Consider the following 21,003-nt stretch of genomic DNA (forward strand, 5'->3'; position numbering starts at 1 on the left):
CGACCTTATCTGTGCCCTGTTTCAGGAATGGGTAGTGAGTGATGCAAAGTGCAACAGTCCAGTGGTTCTGTCTGTGCATTTCCTAATATACCTATGGACGAGGTGCACTTGAGCTTTTGAGTGTTATGTTTAATAACTAACATACAAGCTATGCGGAGTAACAAGGCACTGATCATGATAGCCTAGTGTATATCCATCCTCTTAAGAACTTGTTCTTTGATTATGTTCCCTGGTAAAAGGCTCTGAGATGAAAAATTGCCATTGGAGAATCTTGCCCTTTCCTCTCTGATTGTGCTCTATCGTTTGTTTTGAATCAGGCAATAGAACAACTTCTTGGATAAACACCAGTTAACAAATCTCTCCCCTTTTTCATGACTGCTGGCATATTTTTTTATTCAATGCTCTAAGGTGATTCGAGCCTCTACACAAAGCCATGTGAAATGTGATAATATTTTACATAAAGCTTTCTCTTGAAAGAGTTTTTGAAGATTCACAAGCAGTCGATCCAAACCCAAACAAACTGCTCTAAACTTGGAAAATACTGATTTGTATTAAGAAAAACAGCACCATTTTACAATGTCACAAATAAAGTGAAGTTGTGCAGGTATTAATTTGATACAAAAACATAACAGTTAATTTGTTGCAATGGTTGCAAGCAACAGTGATGCAGCTAGAAGCTACAGTACATTGCTAACGGCTAGCGACTTAACGTACAATATTTGGGTTAAATAACAAGCAAATGGTGTCATGTTTGCTTTGGTTTGCAGACCTTAAGATCAGTGTTGTAAAGCATTAACAAAGCGTTCTAGTCATCCTAAATGTAGAATTAAGGGGGGCAAGGAGTCCCTCCAGACTTTCCAATAATAGAATAGGGGCATACAGGCCATGAAATAGTGGCTAACTGCTTGATTTGAGTAGCTGTGCAGTGGCTGCCTAATCTTCTGAATGAACTACCAGTGTCATTGCTTAAGATACTGAACCTAATTATCTTCAAAGCTAACCACAGGGTATCTAGGCTTGGGCTATCTTGCAAGACCTATCGTCCAAACAGCAGCTGGGTGAGTGGTTGTCACACTTAAGTCACGTTGTGATAATGACAGTATAGAAGTTGAGAACTGTGTTTTCTCAGCTCTGTTAAAAGTACACTCAAGAAAGTGTGCCTCTCCCTGGTCTGTATGGGAGTTGCAGTGATGGGACAAGACTGTAACTACCCATTGGATATCATGAAATTGGGTACATGTATATACAGTACAGTATATACAGTGCGTTCGGAAATTATTCATACCCCTTGACTTTATCCACATTTTGTTACGTTACAGCCTTATTCTAAAATGGATTAGTGAAAAAGTGAAAGTCACCCAATAAAATATTACTTGAGTAAAAGCCTAAAATGATTTGGTTTTAAATATACTTAAGTATCAAAAGTCAATATAATTGCTAAAATATACTTAAATATCAAAAGGAAAATGAAAAATATAAATAATTTCAAAATCCTTATTTTAAGCAAACCAGAAACCACCATTTTATTTTTTATTTGCGGATAGCCAGGGACAGACTCCAACAATCACATTTACAAACAAAGCTTGTGTGTTTAGTGAGTCCACCCAATCAGAAGCCGTAGTGATGACCAGGGATATTCTCATGATAAGTGCGTGAATTCGACCACCTTCCTGTCCTGCTAAGCATTCATAATGTAAATGAGTACTTTTGGATGTCAGGGAAAATGTATGGAGTAAAAAGAACATTAATATCTTTAGGAATGTAATGAAGTAAAAGAAAACGTTCTCAAAAATATAAATAGTGAAGTAAAGTACAGATACCTCCAAAAACTACTCAAGTAGTACTCTAAAGTATTTTCACTTAATTAAGTGAACATTGCAACTGGGTTCTGGGTAAGTTCTGTTTGACATTAAGGGAATGTTCTTCTAACTCTAACTCTAAAACATGCTAAATTGGTTCACATTAGGTTTTTGCCCACATACTGTACATAGAATGCTCCCTTACTAACGGAAAACTGGACAAAAACATCCCGGGACCATTACGGGTAGCATTACAAAAACATTCTTTCTCTCTAGAATTGTTAACTGGTTTAGCAGCAAAAGGTGAAAGAGCCTTGGTTGCTAAGACAACTTATGCTGAAGCAGAAACCGCTCTGCAAACATTCATTATTGTCAATTGTACACCAGTGTTGCTGTTCTTTCTGCAGTGTTGTGGAAATAATACAAAAACGTTCAATGATAAGGAAAATAATAAAATATGAATCAGGCAGAGCCTATGTGAGCAGCAAATTTCAAACTCTTACAAAAGTTGCAAAAGAGAAGGAAACAGTGTTTGGAGGATATGGCTCATCTGTGTTGCAAGTTATTGGCATAATATTTTGGGAATATGTAGTCATGTTTGATGTGTTTCTCAAATCCCTCCAGACCCCCCAAAAACTGGCATGAATATTAGAACAGAAGACATGTTTTTTGCTTTGACACAAGGTTCATTTTATGATCAACCATGAGAGACATGACTTTACTTTCAAACTTTCTCCTACTCAAGTCCTGGATATTTCTATGCTTACTCTGGTTAGTGTAGCTTACATACCACTACTGGTATGAATGTATAAATGAATGCCCAACAGGAGTCAGGGTAGGTGTCATGTCTTGTTATGTCTGTTCCTGTCCTTTCTCTTGATTCTCTCTCTCTGCTGGTCTTTTTAGGTTACCTTCTCTGTCTCTCATTCCTCAGCTGTTCTACATCTGCCCTAACTAGCTCTTTCACTCTTCACACCTGTTCTCTCTTCCCCCTCTGATTAGGTCTCTATTTCTTTCTCTGTTCCTGCTACTTTCAGTGTCTGATTCTTGTTTGTGTTTTTTGATGCCAGAAGCAAGCTGTCGTCTTGTTTGCTTCCACCTTGTCCTGTCCTGTCGGAGTCTGCCTGGCTGAAGCATCCTGCACTATACTAACGTTCTTTTTGTTCCCCTGACAACGTTGGAAGAGGATTTATGCCATTCCTGTATTTTCATTAAAGAACTCTGTTTTCTGTTAAAACCGCTTTTGGGTCTTCACTCAAGTTCATAACAGAAGAATCAGACCAAGAATGGACCCAGCGGCTCCGGACCCTTTTCACTCCGCCGTCGAGATCCAGGGAGCGATGCTAGGCAGACATGAGGAGGAATTGTCTGCTGCTCAACATGCCGTTGAGACCCTGGCCGTCCAAGTCTCCGACCTCACAAGACAGGTTCACCAACTCCACCTCGATCCACCGCCCACTTCCAGGGTTTCCGAGTCTCCGGAGCCCAGGATCAACAACCCGCCGTGTTACTCTGGGGAGCCCACTGAGTGCCGCTCATTCCTCACTCAGTGTGATGTGGTGTTCTCTCTCCAGCCCAACACCTACTCCAGGAGCGCAGCCCGCATCGCCTACGTCATTTCTCTCCTTACCGGACGGGCGCGTGAGTGGGGCACGGCAGTCTGGGAGGCGAGGGCTGAGTGTATTAACCAGTATCAGAACTTTAAGGAGGAGATGATACGGGTTTTTGACCGTTCTGTTTTTGGCGAGGAGGCTTCCAGGGCCCTGTCTTCCCTATGTCAGGGGAATAGATCCATAACGGATTATTCTATTGAGTTTCGCACTCTCGCTGCCTCTAGTGACTGGAACGAGCCGGCTTTGCTCGCTCGTTTTCTGGAGGGTCTCCACGTCGAGGTTAAGGATGAGATCCTCTCCCGGGAGGTTCCTTCCAGTCTGGACTCCTTAATAGCTCTCGCTATTCGCATAGAGCGACGGTTTGATCTTCGTCGCCGAGCTCGTGGAAAGGAGCTCACGTTCTCCGTTGCTCCCCTCTCCACATCACTGCCACCTGCCGCTTCACTGCCACCCTCCTCCGCCGGCTCGGATGCTGAGCCTATGCAGCTGGGGGTATTCGCATCTCGGCCAAGGAGAGGGAACGGAGAATCACCAATCGCCTCTGTCTCTACTGCGGCTCCGCTGGTCATTTTGTCACCTCATGTCCAGTAAAAGCCAGAGCTCATCAGTAAGAGGAGGGCTACTGGTGAGCGCAACTACTCAGGCCTCTCCTTCTGGATCACGCACTACCTTTCCGGTCCATCTCCGCTGGCCCGGTTCATCTGCTTCCTGCAGTGCCTTGATAGACTCTGGGGCGGAGGGCTGTTTTATGGACGAGACCTGGGCTCGGGAACATGATATTCCTCTCAGACAGTTAGGGGAGCCCAGGGCCTTGTTCGCTTTAGATGGTAGTTCTCTCCCCAAGATTCAGCGTGAGACGCTGCCTTTAACCCTCACTGTCTCTGGTAATCATAGCGAAACCATTTCTTTTTTAATTTTTCGTTCACCTTTTACACCTGTTGTTTTGGGTCATCCCTGGCTAGTGCGCCATAACCCTTCTATTAATTGGTCTAGTAATACTATCCTATCCTGGAATGTTTCTTGTCATGTAACCTGTTTAATGTCTGCTATCCCTCCTGTTTCCTCTGTCTCTTCTTCACAGGAGGAGCCTGGCGATTTGACAGGGGTGCCGGAGGAGTATCACGATCTGCGCACGGTGTTCAGTCGTTCCAAGGCCACTTCTCTCCCTCCACACCGGTCGTATGACTGTAGTATTGATCTCCTTCCGGGAACTACTCCCCCGGGGAGTAGATTATATTCTCTGTCGGCTCCCGAACGTAAGGCTCTCGAGGATTATTTGTCGGTTTCGCTCGACGCCGGTACCATAGTCTCCTCCTCCTCCCCGCCGGAGCGGGATTTTTTTTTGTTCAGAAGAAGGACGGGTCCCTGCGCCCATGCGTGGATTATCGAGGGCTGAATGACATAACAGTTAAGAATCGTTATCCGCTTCCTCTTATGTCTTCAGCCTTCGAGATCCTGCAGGGAGCCAGGTTTTTCACCAAATTGGACCTTCGTAACGCCTACCATCTCGTGCGCATCAGGGAGGGGGACGAGTGGAAGACGGCGTTTAACACTCCGTTAGGGCACTTTGAATACCGGGTTCTTCCTTTCGGCCTCGTTAACGCTCCAGCTGTCTTTCAGGCACTAGTTAACGACGTCCTGAGAGACATGCTGAACATTTTTGTTTTCGTTTACATGGACGATATCCTGATTTTTTCACCGTCTCTCTCGATTCATGTTCAGCACGTGCGACGCGTCCTCCAGCGCCTTTTGGAGAACTGTCTTTATGTGAAGGCTGAGAAGTGCACTTTTCATGCCACCTCTGTCCCTTTTCTCGGTTCCGTTATTTCCGCTGAGGGCATTAAGATGGATCCCGCTAAGGTCCAGGCTGTCATTGATTGGCCCGTTCCTAAGTCACGCGTCGAGCTGCAGCGCTTTCTGGGCTTCGCTAATTTCTACCGTCGTTTCATCCGTAATTTCGGTCAGGTGGCAGCTCCTCTCACAGCCCTTACTTCTGTTAAGACGTGCTTTAAGTGGTCCGTTTCCGCCCAGGGAGCTTTTGATCTTCTTAAGAATCGTTTACATCCGCACCTATTCTTGTTACACCTGATATCTCTAGACAGTTTGTTGTTGAGGTTGACGCGTCAGAGGTGGGCGTGGGAGCCATTCTTTCTCAGCGCTCTCTCTCTGACGGCAAGGTCCATCCTTGCGCGTTTTTCTCTCATCGCTTATCGCCGTCAGAACGTAACTATGATGTTGGTAATCGCGAACTGCTCGCCATCCGCTTAGCCCTAGGCGAATGGCGACAGTGGTTGGAGGGGGCGACCGTTCCTTTTGTCGTTTGGACTGACCATAGGAACCTTGAGTACATCCGTTCAGCCAAACGACTTAATGCGCGTCAGGCTCGTTGGGCTCTGTTTTTCGCTCGTTTCGAGTTTGTTATTTCTTATCGTCCGGGCTCAAAAACACCAAACCTGATGCTTTATCTCGTCTCTTCAGTTCTTCTGAGGTCTCCACCGACCCCGATGGGATTCTCCCTGAGGGGCGTGTTGTCGGGTTGACTGTCTGGGGAATTGAGAGGCAGGTAAAGCAAGCACTCGCTCACACTCCGTCGCCGCGAGCTTGTCCTAGGAACCTTCTGTTCGTTCCCGTTCCTACTCGTCCGGCCGTTCTTCAGTGGGCCCACTCTGCCAAGTTAGCCGGCCACCCCGGCGTTCGGGGTACGCTCGCTTCCATTCGCCAGCGTTTCTGGTGGCCCACTCGGGAACGTGACGCGCGTCGATTTGTCGCCGCTTGTTCGGTCTGCGCGCAGACTAAATCTGGGAACTCTCCTCCTGCCGGCCGTCTCAGACCGCTTCCCATTCCCTCTCGACCGTGGTCTCACATCGCTTTAGATTTTATCACCGGACTGCCTTCATCAGCGGGGAAGACAGTTATTCTTACGGTTGTCGATAGATTCTCTAAGGCGGCTCATTTCATTCCTCTCGATAAGCTCCCTTCTGCTAAGGAGACGGCTCAGATCATTATCGAGAATGTTTTCCGAATTCATGGCCTTCCGTCTGACGTCGTTTCCGACAGAGGTCCGCAGTTCACGTCTCAATTTTGGAGGGAGTTTTGCCGTTTGATTGGGGCTTCCGTCAGTCTCTCGTCCGGCTTTCATCCCCAGTCTAACGGTCAAGCCGAACGGGCCAATCAGACTGTTGGTCGCATTTTACGCAGTCTTTCTTTTCGTAACCCTGCGTCTTGGTCAGAACAGCTCCCCTGGGCAGAGTACGCCCACAACTCGCTTCCCTCGTCTGCTACCGGTCTATCCCCTTTTCAGTGTAGCCTCGGGTACCAGCCTCCGCTGTTCTCATCTCAGCTCGCCGAGTCCTGCGTCCCCTCCGCTCAGGCTTTTGTCCAGCGTTGCGAGCGCACCTGGAAGGGGGTCAGGTCGGCACTTTGCCGTAATAGGGCGCAGACTGTGAGGGCCGCTAATAAGCGTAGGACCAAGAGTCCTAGATATTGTTGCGGTCAGAGAGTATGGCTCTCCACTCAGAACCTTCCCCTTAAGACAGCTTCTCGCAAGTTGGTCCCGCGGTTCATTGGTCCGTTCCGTATTTCCCAGGTCATTAATCCTGTCGCAGTGCGACTTCTTCTCCCGCGCTATCTTCGTCGCGTTCACCCGGTCTTCCATGTCTCCTGTGTTAAGCCCGTTCTTCGCGCCCCGCTCGTCCCTCCCCCATCCTTGTCGAGGGCGCACCCATCTACAGGGTTCGTAAGATTTTGGACATGCGCCCTCGGGGCCGTGGTCATCAGTACCTAGTGGATTGGGAGGGGTACGGTCCTGAGGAGAGGAGTTGGGTTCCCTCTCGGGACGTGCTGGACCGTTCGCTGATCGATGATTTCCTCCGTTGCCGCCAGGTTTCCTCCTCGAGTGCGCCAGGAGGCGCTCGGTGAGTGGGGGGTACTGTCATGTCTTGTTATGTCTGTTCCTGTCCTTTCTCTTGATTCTCTCTCTCTGCTGGTCTTTTTAGGTTACCTTCTCTGTCTCTCATTCCTCAGCTGTTCTACATCTGCCCTAACTAGCTCTTTCACTCTTCACACCTGTTCTCTCTTCCCCCTCTGATTAGGTCTCTATTTCTTTCTCTGTTCCTGCTACTTTCAGTGTCTGATTCTTGTTTGTGTTTTTTGATGCCAGAAGCAAGCTGTCGTCTCGTTTGCTTCCACCTTGTCCTGTCCTGTCGGAGTCTGCCTGGCTGAAGCATCCTGCACTATACTAACGTTCTTTTTGTTCCCCTGACAACGTTGGAAGAGGATTTATGCCATTCCTGTATTTTCATTAAAGAACTCTGTTTTCTGTTAAAACCGCTTTTGGGTCTTCACTCAAGTTCATAACAGTAGGTAAACATAGAATGCCAGAAGGTCTAGTTGTTTTGTTACCTGGTTCAACTCATCATGGTCTTCATTGGGCCAATTAGCAAAATCACAACAATCAAGAGTGCCTGCACACGCTACTTCTCTCTAAGGCTGAAGTTTCCTACCCTTGGTGACCTCCTGTTCCAAATGAATTGCTGTGACATATGTCTTTACCATCTGTTCAATCATAAAGTAGAATATGCTGCTGAGATACAAAAGCAGAGTAACTTTATCACAAATCTTAAGAAAGTACGCAAACTTTTTCCCTTTCATTAACAACCTAACATCATTATTTCATCGATTGGACTGAAAATACAGGCCTAACCATTTCCGCCCATCTTTTGGACAAGGAATTGCTGTCACGCTAAAGCCCAAATTATCTTAGGTTAACCTTGGCATCACTCACCCTGCAACCATAAAATAACACAGCAATGGTCAATAACTCAATTTCCACTTCTTTGTCTCAATCTGCGTAATGTTGATAGAAACACAAAATACAAATGTTCAATTACCTGTGCTTCCGTTTCCCATTAAAGTTAAAAGTAACAACCCAGCCCAGCACAACCTTTCCAGTCAGTCCCCTGTAAGCTGCAATAGCAGCTGCTGGTGGGACCAGGGCTTTTGGAAAGTAATGAGATCATGCTAATGTTGTATGTGACATTTCAGCTGATTGGGAAGGGGTTATCTCCAAGTAAAGGTGTCTCTCCATTTTAGTCTCAGCCCCATTTCCCCCTCCACACACACAGAAAGAAACACACATGCACACACTCACACACGCGCACACACACACACGCACACGCACGCACGCACGCACGCACGCACGCACACACACACACACACACACACACACAGAGGATAAATAACTGATACTGGCAGGTTTCTTTGAATAGCAAGACTTTAGAGACTTTATGATGTCCGTTGCGCGAGCAGTGATTATCTTACAAGACTGCTGATGTCTGGGGAAATGTGATTTTATGCTATGTGTGTTGACATTCGATAACATTTTGAGTGTCAGTGTTTCTGTAATGTGGTACCTGCTGATGTTGTGTATAAGACCCTGCTACTGTATCTCTTGAGTATTTCCCCCTCGAGTGGCTCCTGCTTTCAAATATTTAACGAACAGGTGAAGAAATGTTATGTTGTAGTGTCTGATGTATAGAGAAAAGGTACGGTCCGCACTCTCTTTCAAGAAAACATCATAAGGTTGTACAGCCTACAGGCTACCTATGTCAATGTGGCAGAGAGCTTGAAAGGTTGATTTCCATGAATCTTGGATATGACACCTGCTTAACCTGGTTGCAAGTACTGTTTCATAATCAGTAGACAGTTAGAAAACTGAAGTATTGTGTACGTCCATCTGTGTACGGCAAATTCAACGGCTGCTGCTAGGAATTTGTTATGGTTCTATGCATTTTTATGTAATTATCAAGGTTTGAGTTGTTATGTGGCTTTTGGGGAGCCATTTTCAGTCAAATATAAATTATTAGTCAGGTATTGAAACTGCATTTCAATCACCTGGGGGTTTTGGTAATACCTTGTGCACCTCTGTATGCTTTCTACATTTAAACACGGATGTTTTGTGTTCTTTTTTAGGCCACAAATTTGTCACTGAAGGGGAATACGTTGATATGACAGCGATCACTAAAGAACAGTCGGGATCCTATGAATGCATCTCCTCCAATGACATCTCAGCCCCAGATGTGAGGACGGTGAAAGTCACAGTCAATTGTAAGCATAAAAACAAACAATGACGGCAAACAGCTCAACACTCAAACAAAGCTAAATAGTCAGCTAATATGGCTCTTTTATCAGCTACATGGTTTTTCAAGGCTTTGTTGACCCAAGCTTGTTATAAGAGTTTACTGGGGTAAATACATTACTTTAAGAAGCCTTCTGTTAGCTAGCGTGTACATTGGTATCAACAGAAAACATATTGAAGGACTTCACAGATTATTCAGGATAACAGATACTTCATCTGTTTGAAACAGTTCAGTTTGAAGGACAGAAAATGAATGGTTATCAGGTAGGTAGACACAGCAATATGACATAATTCATAAAAGCATAATTACAATCTTTCAAGACTGCAAAAACATTTCCAATGTGCACCATCCCGTGAGGCATACCCACATTAGGAAGACCCAATAGTGTCAGGCTTGGCAGATCAGAATGTTGTTGTTGATTTCTGTAAGCAGAAAGTTGCCCAACTGTCTGTGATGATGTCATATTGCTGAGTTTACCTTTAATGATAAAAATGGATATGTACCGCTATAAAACTAATTTAATGTCATGCATCCTACAGACGCTCCCTTCATTTCGAATGCCAGGAGTACAGGTACCCCAGTGGGCCAAAAAGGGGTGCTCCAATGTGAGGCCTCTGCTGTTCCTGGGGCAGATTTTGAGTGGTACAAAGAGGACCGCAGGTAAGTCCTTAAAATATATATTTTTAAATAGTCTATGTTATAAATGTCCAATGCAGCCATTTTAATCTCAATATCAAATCATTTCTGGGTGACAATGAACCTTTTCACCTGTGAGTTCCAAATATCTCTTAACGGTCGCCCCAGCGTGACTTGTTTTATGCACATGATTTCAGGACTATTAACACGCGCTGCCTGCTAATTATCTATAGGCTATGTTTCAACTTGTGAATTTAAAATGATTTCTAACAAAAAAAATGTAATAGAATTTTATTGAGGTGTGTTCCGCCTCCTCATTAATTCACATTAAAGTAGCCCATTTCAGGGAAATTATTTACTCAGCTTTACGTAGCCGGACAAACTTCTCTCGTTGAGAGCCCAAGCACTTCCACAGTGTTTCCACAGATCAAGTATGCATATATTTGCTCAGTCTTGCACGTCTTGCACAAAAATTTTCTGGCTGGAGCCTGCATTGCCTTCGTTGTTGTCTTCCTTACAATTAATCATTTTGGACATGTGTGCGTTCCTATCAAAGTAAGTGCCTTATTTTCTGTATATCGTGTAGCATACTGTAGAATATGTATATGTGTACAGTACCAGTCAAAAGTTTGGACACTCCTACTCATTCAAGGGTTTTCTTTAGTTTTACTATTTCATACATTGTAGAATAAAAAAATGCAACTAGGCAAGTCAGTAAAGAACAAATTCTTATTCACAATGACGGTCTACACTGGCCAAACCCGGGTCAATTGTCCTCTACGGGGACTCCCAATCACAGCCAGTTGTGATACAGCCTGGATTCAAGCCTCTGCACTGAGATGCAGTGCCTTAGACCGCAGCGCCACTCTGGAGCCCAATAATAGTGGAGGCATCCAAACTATGAAATAACACATATGGAATCTTGTAGTAACCAAAAAAGTGTATAAAATCTAAATATATTTGATATTTGATATTTTTCTTTAAAAAATATATATTTTTATTTTCAATTAACCGGTGGGCCTTGTTAAAAGTTAATTTGTGGAAATTCTTTCCTTCTTAAATGCATTTGAGCCAAGCACTTGTATTATTACAAGGTAGGGGTGGTATACAGAAGATATCCGTATTAAGTAAAAGACCAAGTCCATATTACGGCAAGAACAGCTCAAATAAGCAAAGAGAAATGAGAGTCCATCATTACTTTAACACATGAAGTATGACGACTCAGGATAAGACCCAAATGGATACAGTTCGTATAACATATGTTTATTATAAAATTGGGGGCAGGCAAACGACAGGTCAAAGGCAGGCAGAGGTCGGTAGTCCAGGGCCAGGGATTCCTTGATGTAGGTCTCCATAGCCTTGGTCCCCAGACCCGACAGTGAATACAGTCGTCACCGGGGTGGTGTGGTGCCCAGGAGAAGATAAATCCCACAGTCATAGGGTCGATGCGGATGAAACAAAGTGGCCTGGGCCTTACTGAAAACCTCCCAGAGGTCCTGGTACTCTGCTGGAACGGCGGAGAGGTCTGAGGCTACTTCTAAGCCCACACAAAGATGTCCCGGGGCAGGCTGCGCCAACTTCAGGCAATTGGCGTGGCAGAATGGGCTCTAGGCCATGATAGCACCAGCAGTCCAGTCGATGGGGGGGATTGTGTCACTAGAGCCAAGTGAATCCCAATACCACGGGAACTTGGGAAGACTTAATAATCATGAACTGTATAGCCTCGCTGTGGTTCCCTGACACTCGCAGGTTGATGGGAGTGGTATTGTGGGCCGCAGAGTTGATGAGTACCGGGAGAGATTTTGACTGGTTCCCCCAAAGCAGGATGACATGCAGATGGGTGTGAGTAAGGGGAGAAGGAAAATTCTCCGTATGGCCCACCAGAGTACTCGCACCTACCAGTGAGCCTGGTTTTTTAGTGGACAGGTAGACACAAAATGACCATTAGTCCCAGAATACAAACAACTCTTCGTATTGTCTGCATAAACATTCAGCTGGAGACAACCTAGCTCTGACTATTTGCATCGGCTCAGGAAGAGGCGAATTGGCAGATTCTGGAGACTCTCGGGAGAACTCGGGTAGCCTTGGATTGTCTCAGAAACGTAGATGTCGGGGACTTCCGGGATGCCTTGGAGGCAAGGTGGAATCCTTGGGTGGGCGAGGGGGACAGGAATTGGACCTCCTCTCCTTCCTACGTACCCGTAGCCGCCCACTGATCTAGATAGTCAAGGCGATGATCGATTCGACATCTGGCGGCAGTTCCCGGGCTGCGAACTGGTCCTTAACTTCCTCCGATAATCTGTGTTGGAATGTTTCGTACAGGGATTCTGGGTTGTAGGCACTCTCGGCAGCCAACATGCGGAAATCCATAGTCTGCCACACATGTAGGAGTCTTACTGAAGCTCGAGTAACTACCGGGGAGCCTCTCTCGCGGACAACGGAGAATCTAAAACCTTCTTCACCTCAGCCACAAACTCCTCCAGACTGAAGCACACGGCAGACTGTTGTTCCCACACTGCTGTAGCCCAGGCAAGAGCCCACCCGGACAATGTGATAAGGTATGCTATCTTTGAGCGGAAGGAGGAGGGCTGCAGCTCGAAGATGAGTGAACACTGAGAGAGAAACCCCCAACAGGTTCCCAATTCTCAAGCAAAGTGTTCCGGGGGAGGTAAGCGGGGTTCTTGGGAAGCCGGATGGCCGGGAAAGACGCACTGCTGACAGCCGGGTTACTGAGGTTACCGTCTTGATAGGTTGCCTAACAGACAACCTGCAGAATTGCTCCATCAATGTAATAAACACACGGTCATGGCATTTTGCAAAGGTCTGGAAACCTTCCATAAGACCATGAAGCAATTCCTCGTGCCTCCCAATAGTGGCTCCTTGGGAGGAGACGGCATTGCGGAGCTGGCATTGCGGAGCTGGTCCGAGTCTGCTGGGTCCATCATGGCCAGATCGTACTGTCACGACTCAGGATAAGATCCAGATGCAGACAGTTAGAATAACAGACATCTGTTGTAAAACAGGGGGCTGGCAAATGACAGGTCAAGGGCAGGCAGAGGTTGGTAGTCCTTGGCAGAGTCCGTAAGGCACAGAGTGGCAGGCAAGCTCAGGGTCAGGGCAGGCAGAGGTCAGTAATCCAGGGCAATGTCAAAAGGTACGGAATGGAAGGCAGGTTCAGGGCAGGCAGGATGATCCAAACCAGGAAAACTAGAAAAACAGGGGCTCAAGAAAACAGGAGTACGAAAAACACGCTGGTAGGCTTGACGAGACAAGACTAACTGGCCACAGACAACCAAAGAACACAGGTATAAATTCACAGGGGATAATGGGGAAGATGGGAAACATCTGGAGGGTGGTGGAGACAAGGACAAAGACAGGTGGATCAGATCATGGTGTGACATGAAGATCAATGCGGAAAATGTGAAGAACTTTGAAAGTTTCTTCAAGTGTGGTCGCAAAAACAATAAAGCGATATGATGAAACTGCCTGTCATGAGGACCGCCACAGGAATGGAACACCCAGAGTTCATTAGAGTTACCAACCTCAGAAATTGCAGCCCAAATAAATGCTTCACAGAGTTCAAGTAACAGACATATTACAACATCAACTGTTCAGAGGAGACTGCGTGAATCAAGCCTTCATGGTTGAATTTAAGCAAAGAAACCACTACTAAAGGACATCAATAAGAAGAAGCGACTTGCTTGGGCCAAGAAACACGATCAATGAACATTAGACCGGTGGAAATTTTTGGTTCAAATTTCAGATTTTTGGTTCCAATCGCCGTGTCTTTGAATGTGAACGGATGATATCCGCATGTGTAGTCCCCCCTCTGAAGCATGGAGGAGGAGGTGTAGGTGTGCTTTGCTGGTGACAGTGTCAGTGATTTATTTAGAATTCAATGGACACTTTCTGCAGCGATATGTCTTCCCATCAGGTTTGCGCTGTGGGACTATCATTTGTTTTTCAACAGGCCAATGACCCAACACAACTCCAGGCTGTGTAAGGGCTATTTGACCAAGAAGGAGAGTGATGAGGTGCTGCAACAGAGGACCTGGCTTCCACAATCAACCTACCTCAACCCAATTGAGATGGTTTGGGATGAGTTGGACCGCAGAGTGAAGGAAAAGCAGCCAACAAGTGCTCAGCATATGTGGGAACTCCTTCAAGACTGTTGGAAAAGCATTCCAGGTGATGCTGGTTGAGAGAATGACAAAAGTGTGCAAAGCTGTCATCAAGGCAAAGGGTGGCTATTTTGAAGAATCTAAAATACATGATTCCATATGTGTTATTTCATAGTGTTTATGTCTTTACTATTATACTACCATGTAGAAGATAGTAAAAATAAAGAAAAACCATTGAATGTGTAGGTTTGTCCAAACTTTTGACTGGTACTGTATATAAATGTGACTACTTTGAAGAATCTAAAATCTAAAATATATTTTGATTTGTTTAACACTTTTTTGGTTTCTACATGATTCCGTAGGTGTTATTCCATAGTTTTGATGTCTTCACTATTATTCTACAATGTAAAAGAAAAACCCTTGAATGAGTAGGTGTGTCCAGTTTTCTTCAAATGTTTTCAAGTACTGGTGAAAATAATGCATTCAGATGATTGCATAGATTGTAATGGACACCTATGATGTGTGTAAAATACTTTTTTGAAGGTTGTACTGATTATAATGGCCTAATGTTAAGCTATTTGCCAGCTTTGTGTGGCGCCATGTTTGTTGACATTATACAATACATTTCGCGTGTCACGTACACTTCTGTCTGATCAAAGATGTTATAATGAGGTGAAGGAATGGTTCAATTATCTTTCAAGTAAACTTCCGGAAGTGAATGAAGGGACATGAATGATCGTAGACAACACACCCCCTTCAACATGCACACTGCAAACAAACCAAACTCATCTTGTCTCCTCTTATTATCTTTGGTTAACGCGAAAAAACAAACATGGCGGCGAGCACAAACTAGCCATCGTCGGATTACTATTGTTTTTTAAAAGGTGTTTTACCCAATTATTTCAATCAATGGTGAGCTTACCCGTGATGTGATGAATTATAAATTGTAGTTGCTATTAGCTAATTCATATTGTGGTTTCTGTCAGCTGAGAATGATCTAAATATGACGGCTTGTGTTATGTCAATCTTTCCTCATTTAGCACAAGGTCTAATGTAGCCTACATTTTCCGTTTTTGAGGATTCTGTATGCTGTCTTTACTTCTGTGAATGTCTGAACATTGCATCCAAAAATAAACTGGTCACATTCAGGACAAAACTTAGACTTGCAAAATGTTTCTGTGAAAAAACAGTGCGGCTAGCTCAAATGCTGACTGTTGTGTCAATCAAAACTTGACATACTAAATAAGTGTTGTAATCACACTGGTTTGAGCGTACATTGCAGGGACAACTGTAGATGATCCCACTCGTGTGTTGGTACGTGTGAAAAGGTTATGTAGCTTACTGTGATAGTTATTTTTTTTTATAAAAATGGTCTAAAAGAAACAAAAATAGCTTGCAAAGAGCAATTTCTCAAAAAGAGCAATTTCTCAAGCAAGAATTTTGCTAGGACTGTCTGGACGTGGTCTGAGTGGAGAGGGAAAAACTGAAAACTAGTTGATATTGGCAGAGAGGTTTGGAAGTGTATTTCTTATTCGTCTAGTAACTATTATAAACCTGGTAGTTTAGATACTGGATGCTGATTGTCTAAAGCAACATTTAGCTGTGGGTATGTGAGCTTGTATACCACGTTTAGCCTTTTCATCTTGACATCATTGCGCCTTTCACCTTGACAAATTGGCTACATCAAAATTTGTTTGACATGCCCATGTAGAAAATAAGAGTTTAGATGAACTTGAAAGAAACAAGTACAATGTGAAACAAACAAAGTGGGCTCTTACCTGCTTCACTGACTGGTGTGTGGAAAAAGGGATACATTGTGAGTTTGGGAATACAACAAAAATGGAGCTGAACGACATCCTACAGGACTTTTATGGTTCAGTCAGGAACATGAATGGCGAAGAACATGAGATTAGCAGCTATGCTGGACACAGAGCTGGTTTGAACCAACATATCAAAGATCCCCCCTATCAGTTTGGCATGGAATATACAGAAGGACACCGAATTCACAACGAGCAACAATGTGTTTGTCGACGTAAATAAAAACGTGAGGAAAGAGGCACTCGACAAAGCTGCCCACCACACAGCCATAACTGAAAAAGACATGCAGCTCATCAAACAATCCAAGGTTCTGGACACTGAAACACCTGATGGTTTGGTGAAGAAACAATGGTTTGATGTTCAACTTCATTTTGAGCAAAAGGGTGAAGGAGGGAAACCGTCTGTTGAAACCTGACTCATTTAATGTACATATGTACAGACGAGAACAGCTTACAGTATGCAACTCTCTCGTTCAACAAACCCACAAAAAACACAAGGGCCTGCAGGAGAAGAACAGGGAGAGTGGACGGGGATACATGTTTGAACTGCCGGGTGATCCCCTCTGCCTGATAGCTACGCTTAAGTAGTATCTGTCCCTCCATCCCTCCATCGCCCCTGCGCTGTACCTCCTCCCGAAACAGAAAGCAGTGAATGGATACATATGGTATGTAACTGTTAGCTAGCTAGCTAAATCAATTTTACCCTGACAATATAACTGGTAGCTATGTCGGCCCAACTATTAGCTAACATTATTTTCTTTTATATCTTTCAGGTTCATCAAAAAGCCGATGGGAGTCGCAGATTTACACAAACCACTGCCTCCGAACCATGAGAAATAATGTCTGTCAGTAGACACAGATCTGAAACCTATCTTCAAAGTTAATGGATGCCAAATCTGGAAGCGACGAAGCGGTTTAGCACTATTCTCTCTGACAACAAAGCAGCAACTTCCCCAACTAGAAGAATGTCATCCATGTCCAGCAGCATGGATCCAACAAACAACAACATGGGCAAGGCAATAACAAACAATAACGTGGGGCAATTTTTTCATTCATGCACAATAAAAGGCATCATTCAGATCAACATTAATAAATAATTGCTGTGTGTTAGTCACTCGAAGTGGCGCTAATGCTCTGTTTTTGCATACATTTAATGAAAACGTACTAGCTAGCCTGTGGTTATGTTGCATAGCAACCAGTCTAGCAACGAGAATACTTTTTCTGGCGAAATGTATTTATTATGAATTTATATATTAAAACAAAATGTTCAATATAGATGTGTCTTTCTTTGCCTTACTGTGTTGGCAAATGGTTTCTAAAAGCAAAAAGGCACCTCGGGGGTTAGTGGTATTTGGCCTATACACCACAGCTAAGGGCTGTATCCAGGCACTCCGCTTTGCGTTGTGCATAAGAACATCCCTTAGTCGTGGTATATAGGCAGCGGTGTAATGTACTTAAGTAAAAATACTTTAAAGTACTACTTAAATATTTATTGGGGGTATCTGTACTTTACTTTAATATTTATATTTTTTGACAACTTTTACTTTTACTTCACTACATTCCTAAAGAAAATAATTTACTTTTTACTCCATACATTTTCCCTGACACCCAAAAGTACTCGTTACATTTTGAACGCTTAGCAGGACAAATTCACTCACTTATCAAGAGAACATCCCTGGTCATCCCTACCGCCTGATCTGGTGGACTCACTAAACACAAATACACAAAAGCTTTGTTTGTAAATGTCTGTGTTGGAAAGTGTCCCTTGGCTATCCATAAATAAAAATGGAATTGTGCCGTCTGGTTTGCTTAATATAGGCAATTTGAAATGATTTAAACTTTTACATTTTACTTTTGATAATTCAGTATATTTTGCAATTACATTGAATTTTACATTGACTTTTACTTTTACTTTTACTCAAATAGTATTTTATTGGGTGACTTTCCCTTTTACTTGAGTCATTTTTTTACGAAGGTATCTTTACTTTACTCAAGTAGGACAGCAGGGTACTTTTTCCACCATTGTATATAGGCCATACACCACACCCCATGTACACCCATCAACAGGATGACATTTCAGGAGGTCTTTTCAAACAGCTCTTACACTAAAAGGGCATTGTCATCCTTTTCATATTTCACAGTATTATTCCAACATAGTCTGGAATTCATGTTTTTGACTGCACTGGGTATTTAAGGGTCTCAGCCTTTGTTGATTGTTAGGAGATTTATATCCCCCAGCTGTTTTTATTTTCCACAGGCGATATTTAATTTTGTATAATTATAATTTACTATTCAAATTACTTTACTTTCTTTGGACGAGAACCATCATTGCCACCAAAGTCGACTTGTGTTTGTTTTTGCATAATTTGTTTCTGTCAATGGGCTGCTTTGCTTGGACAACCCCTGAGAAAGTATAGTTTAAAAAAATAATAAATCACTGCACTATCTTGTTTCGAAACGAACCGGCACAAGCCAGTGAAGTGTGGGGAATATTAGTGATGCAGCCAAATATTTTTTTTTACACAATGCAGATTGTTGTACAGCGATCCAGAGCTGTCGTCTCAGCATGACCCAATGAGCTGTGTTCAGTATTAGGGCTCTAGAGACATATTTCAGAAGTATTTTTGTCGATGTAAGTTCCCGAGACTAATAGTCTTTACCTAGCAGCCATGCTTGTGCTAAGCCCTTCTCAAGGACATACACATGCACCAGTGGAGAATGATGAGGGGAGGATGGATCATAATAATGGCTGGAACGGCACAAATGGAATGGCATTAAACCCACGGAAAACGTGTGTTTGAAGTATTTGATACCGTTCCATCTATTCTGCTCCAGCCATTACCACAAGCCCATCCTCCCCAATTAAGTTGCCACCAACCTCCTGTGACATACACAAATACCTACACAGCAATGCACTCAAACTGGACTGGATTATACTGACATTGTTTACAGACTACACCAAGGGTTTCAAACATACGGGCGTCCAATCTAGGGGATAAACTCAATATTTTTTTAATGACTTAAACCAAATCGAAACTGTTTAGAAATGATAATGGACTGTCCAGCTTGCTAATAATAGCTAGACAATCAGGGGAGAATAGAAAATTACCAAAACAATGAGTAGAAAGCTATTTTTGGCTAATATTGATGGCAAAGAAATGCGGCCCCGGGGCAAAATTTATTTCACACCCTTGGACGACACCTTCACACCATATCCCCCAATGGGCCAAATTTGATTGAGATAAGATGTAGCTTTTAACTTCACGTCTATAGGGATTTTCTGATGGATAAACATATACAGTAGATATGGGATTCCAGTACCAATATTCTAAGAACGTATTTTCTTCTTTACAGACTCTTCAATGGACTGAATGGGGTTAAGATAGAGAACCAAGGTAAACAATCCATGCTTATGTTTTTGAATGTTTCTGAAGAGGACTACGGAAACTACACGTGTGTTGCCCTGAACACCATGGGGATCACCAATGCAAGTATAATCCTCTATGGTAAGACTGCCTTACTGTTACTGTTGAAGTACTATATCGGTTTAATACTGTACATGTTTTTGTGTTATTGTGTGCACTGGGGATGCAATTATAGCAATTGAAGATGCTATTGTTTAAAGACAAAAGTATGTGGACACATGCTCAAAATCATGGGCATTAATATGCAGTTGGTCCCGCCTTTGCTGCTATAACAGCCTCCACTCTTCTGGGAAGGCTTTCCACTAGATGTTGGAACCTTGCTGTGGGGGCTTGCTTCCATTCAGCCACAAGAGCATTAGTGAGGTCGGGCACTGATGTTGGGCGATTAGGCGTGGCTCGCAGTCGGCGCTCCAATTCATCCCAAAGGTGTTCAATGTGGTTGAGGTCAGGGCTTTGTGCAGGCCGGTCAAGTTATTTCACACTGATGGCGACAAATAATTTCTGTATGGACCGCTCTTTGTTTACAGGGGGAATGTCATGCTGAAACAGGAACGGGCCTTACCCAAACTGTTGCCACAAAGTAGGAAGCACAGAATTGTCTTGTATGCTGTAGAGTTAAGATTTCCCTTCACTGGACCTAAGGGGCCAAGCCCGAACCATGAAAAATAGTTTAGAACTCAGTATTGAGTGTTGTAACTGAGAAGATTGACAGAAGATTTTTTACGCTCTACGAGCTTCAACACTCAGCGGTTCCGTTCCGTGAGCTTGTGTAGCCTACGACTTCGGGGCTGAGACATTGTTGCTCCTAGAAGTTTCTACTTCACAATAACAGCACTTACAGTTGACATGGGCAGCTCCAGCAGGGCAGACATTTGATGAACTGACTCGTTGGAACGGTGCCAGTTTGAAAGTTACTGAGCTCTTCAGTTTGGGCCATTCTGCTGACAATGTTTAGCTATGGTGATTGCATCGCTGTGTGCTCGATTTTATCACCTGTAATCAACGAATGTGGCTTTTGTAGGCTATATAGAAATAATGACACTCAAACTTAAAATCATTAAACATAATAATAAGGATTTATATCAGCCTAATCAAGGTTTAGATGACATCACATATTCCTGTGTTTGATCTTCTAATACAGCTGCATGGGATTTCTACTAATGCATCCAATGGCAATGTCTGCGATAGGTATAATGCCTGGAGCCACCTGTGGATTTGACAATTACGATGCAGTTACACCTCCGACATTGCCTAAACAAAAGACCTAATATGCTATGCAGTTGTCGGTTACCGCAGGTTAACTGGATCTGATTGAATAAAACCTTACAGTGAAATGCTTATTTTCGAGACCCATGCAGTTAAAAAAATATGAATTACAATAGGAAATAAAAGTAACAAGTAATTAAAGAGCAGCAGTAAAATAACAATAGCAAGACTATATACAGGGGGGTACCC

At 43.7% G+C, this 21,003-nt stretch overlaps 1 protein-coding gene across 2 annotated transcripts in view; it reads left to right on the forward strand.

Moving 5' to 3' along the window:
• LOC135548731 (opioid-binding protein/cell adhesion molecule-like) overlaps positions 1 to 21,003 on the forward strand; it is a 455,048-nt gene that overhangs the window by 425,444 nt on the left and 8,601 nt on the right. For both annotated transcript variants that reach the window (XM_064978601.1, XM_064978599.1), the window contains 3 exons: positions 9,383 to 9,517; positions 10,089 to 10,209; positions 19,478 to 19,629. In XM_064978601.1, the coding sequence (XP_064834673.1) occupies positions 9,383 to 9,517; positions 10,089 to 10,209; positions 19,478 to 19,629 (408 nt within the window). The remainder of the gene's footprint in view (positions 1 to 9,382; positions 9,518 to 10,088; positions 10,210 to 19,477; positions 19,630 to 21,003) is intronic.

The sequence above is a fragment of the Oncorhynchus masou genome, chromosome 11 (assembly GCF_036934945.1).
Source record: "Oncorhynchus masou masou isolate Uvic2021 chromosome 11, UVic_Omas_1.1, whole genome shotgun sequence".
NCBI lineage: Eukaryota > Metazoa > Chordata > Actinopteri > Salmoniformes > Salmonidae > Oncorhynchus > Oncorhynchus masou.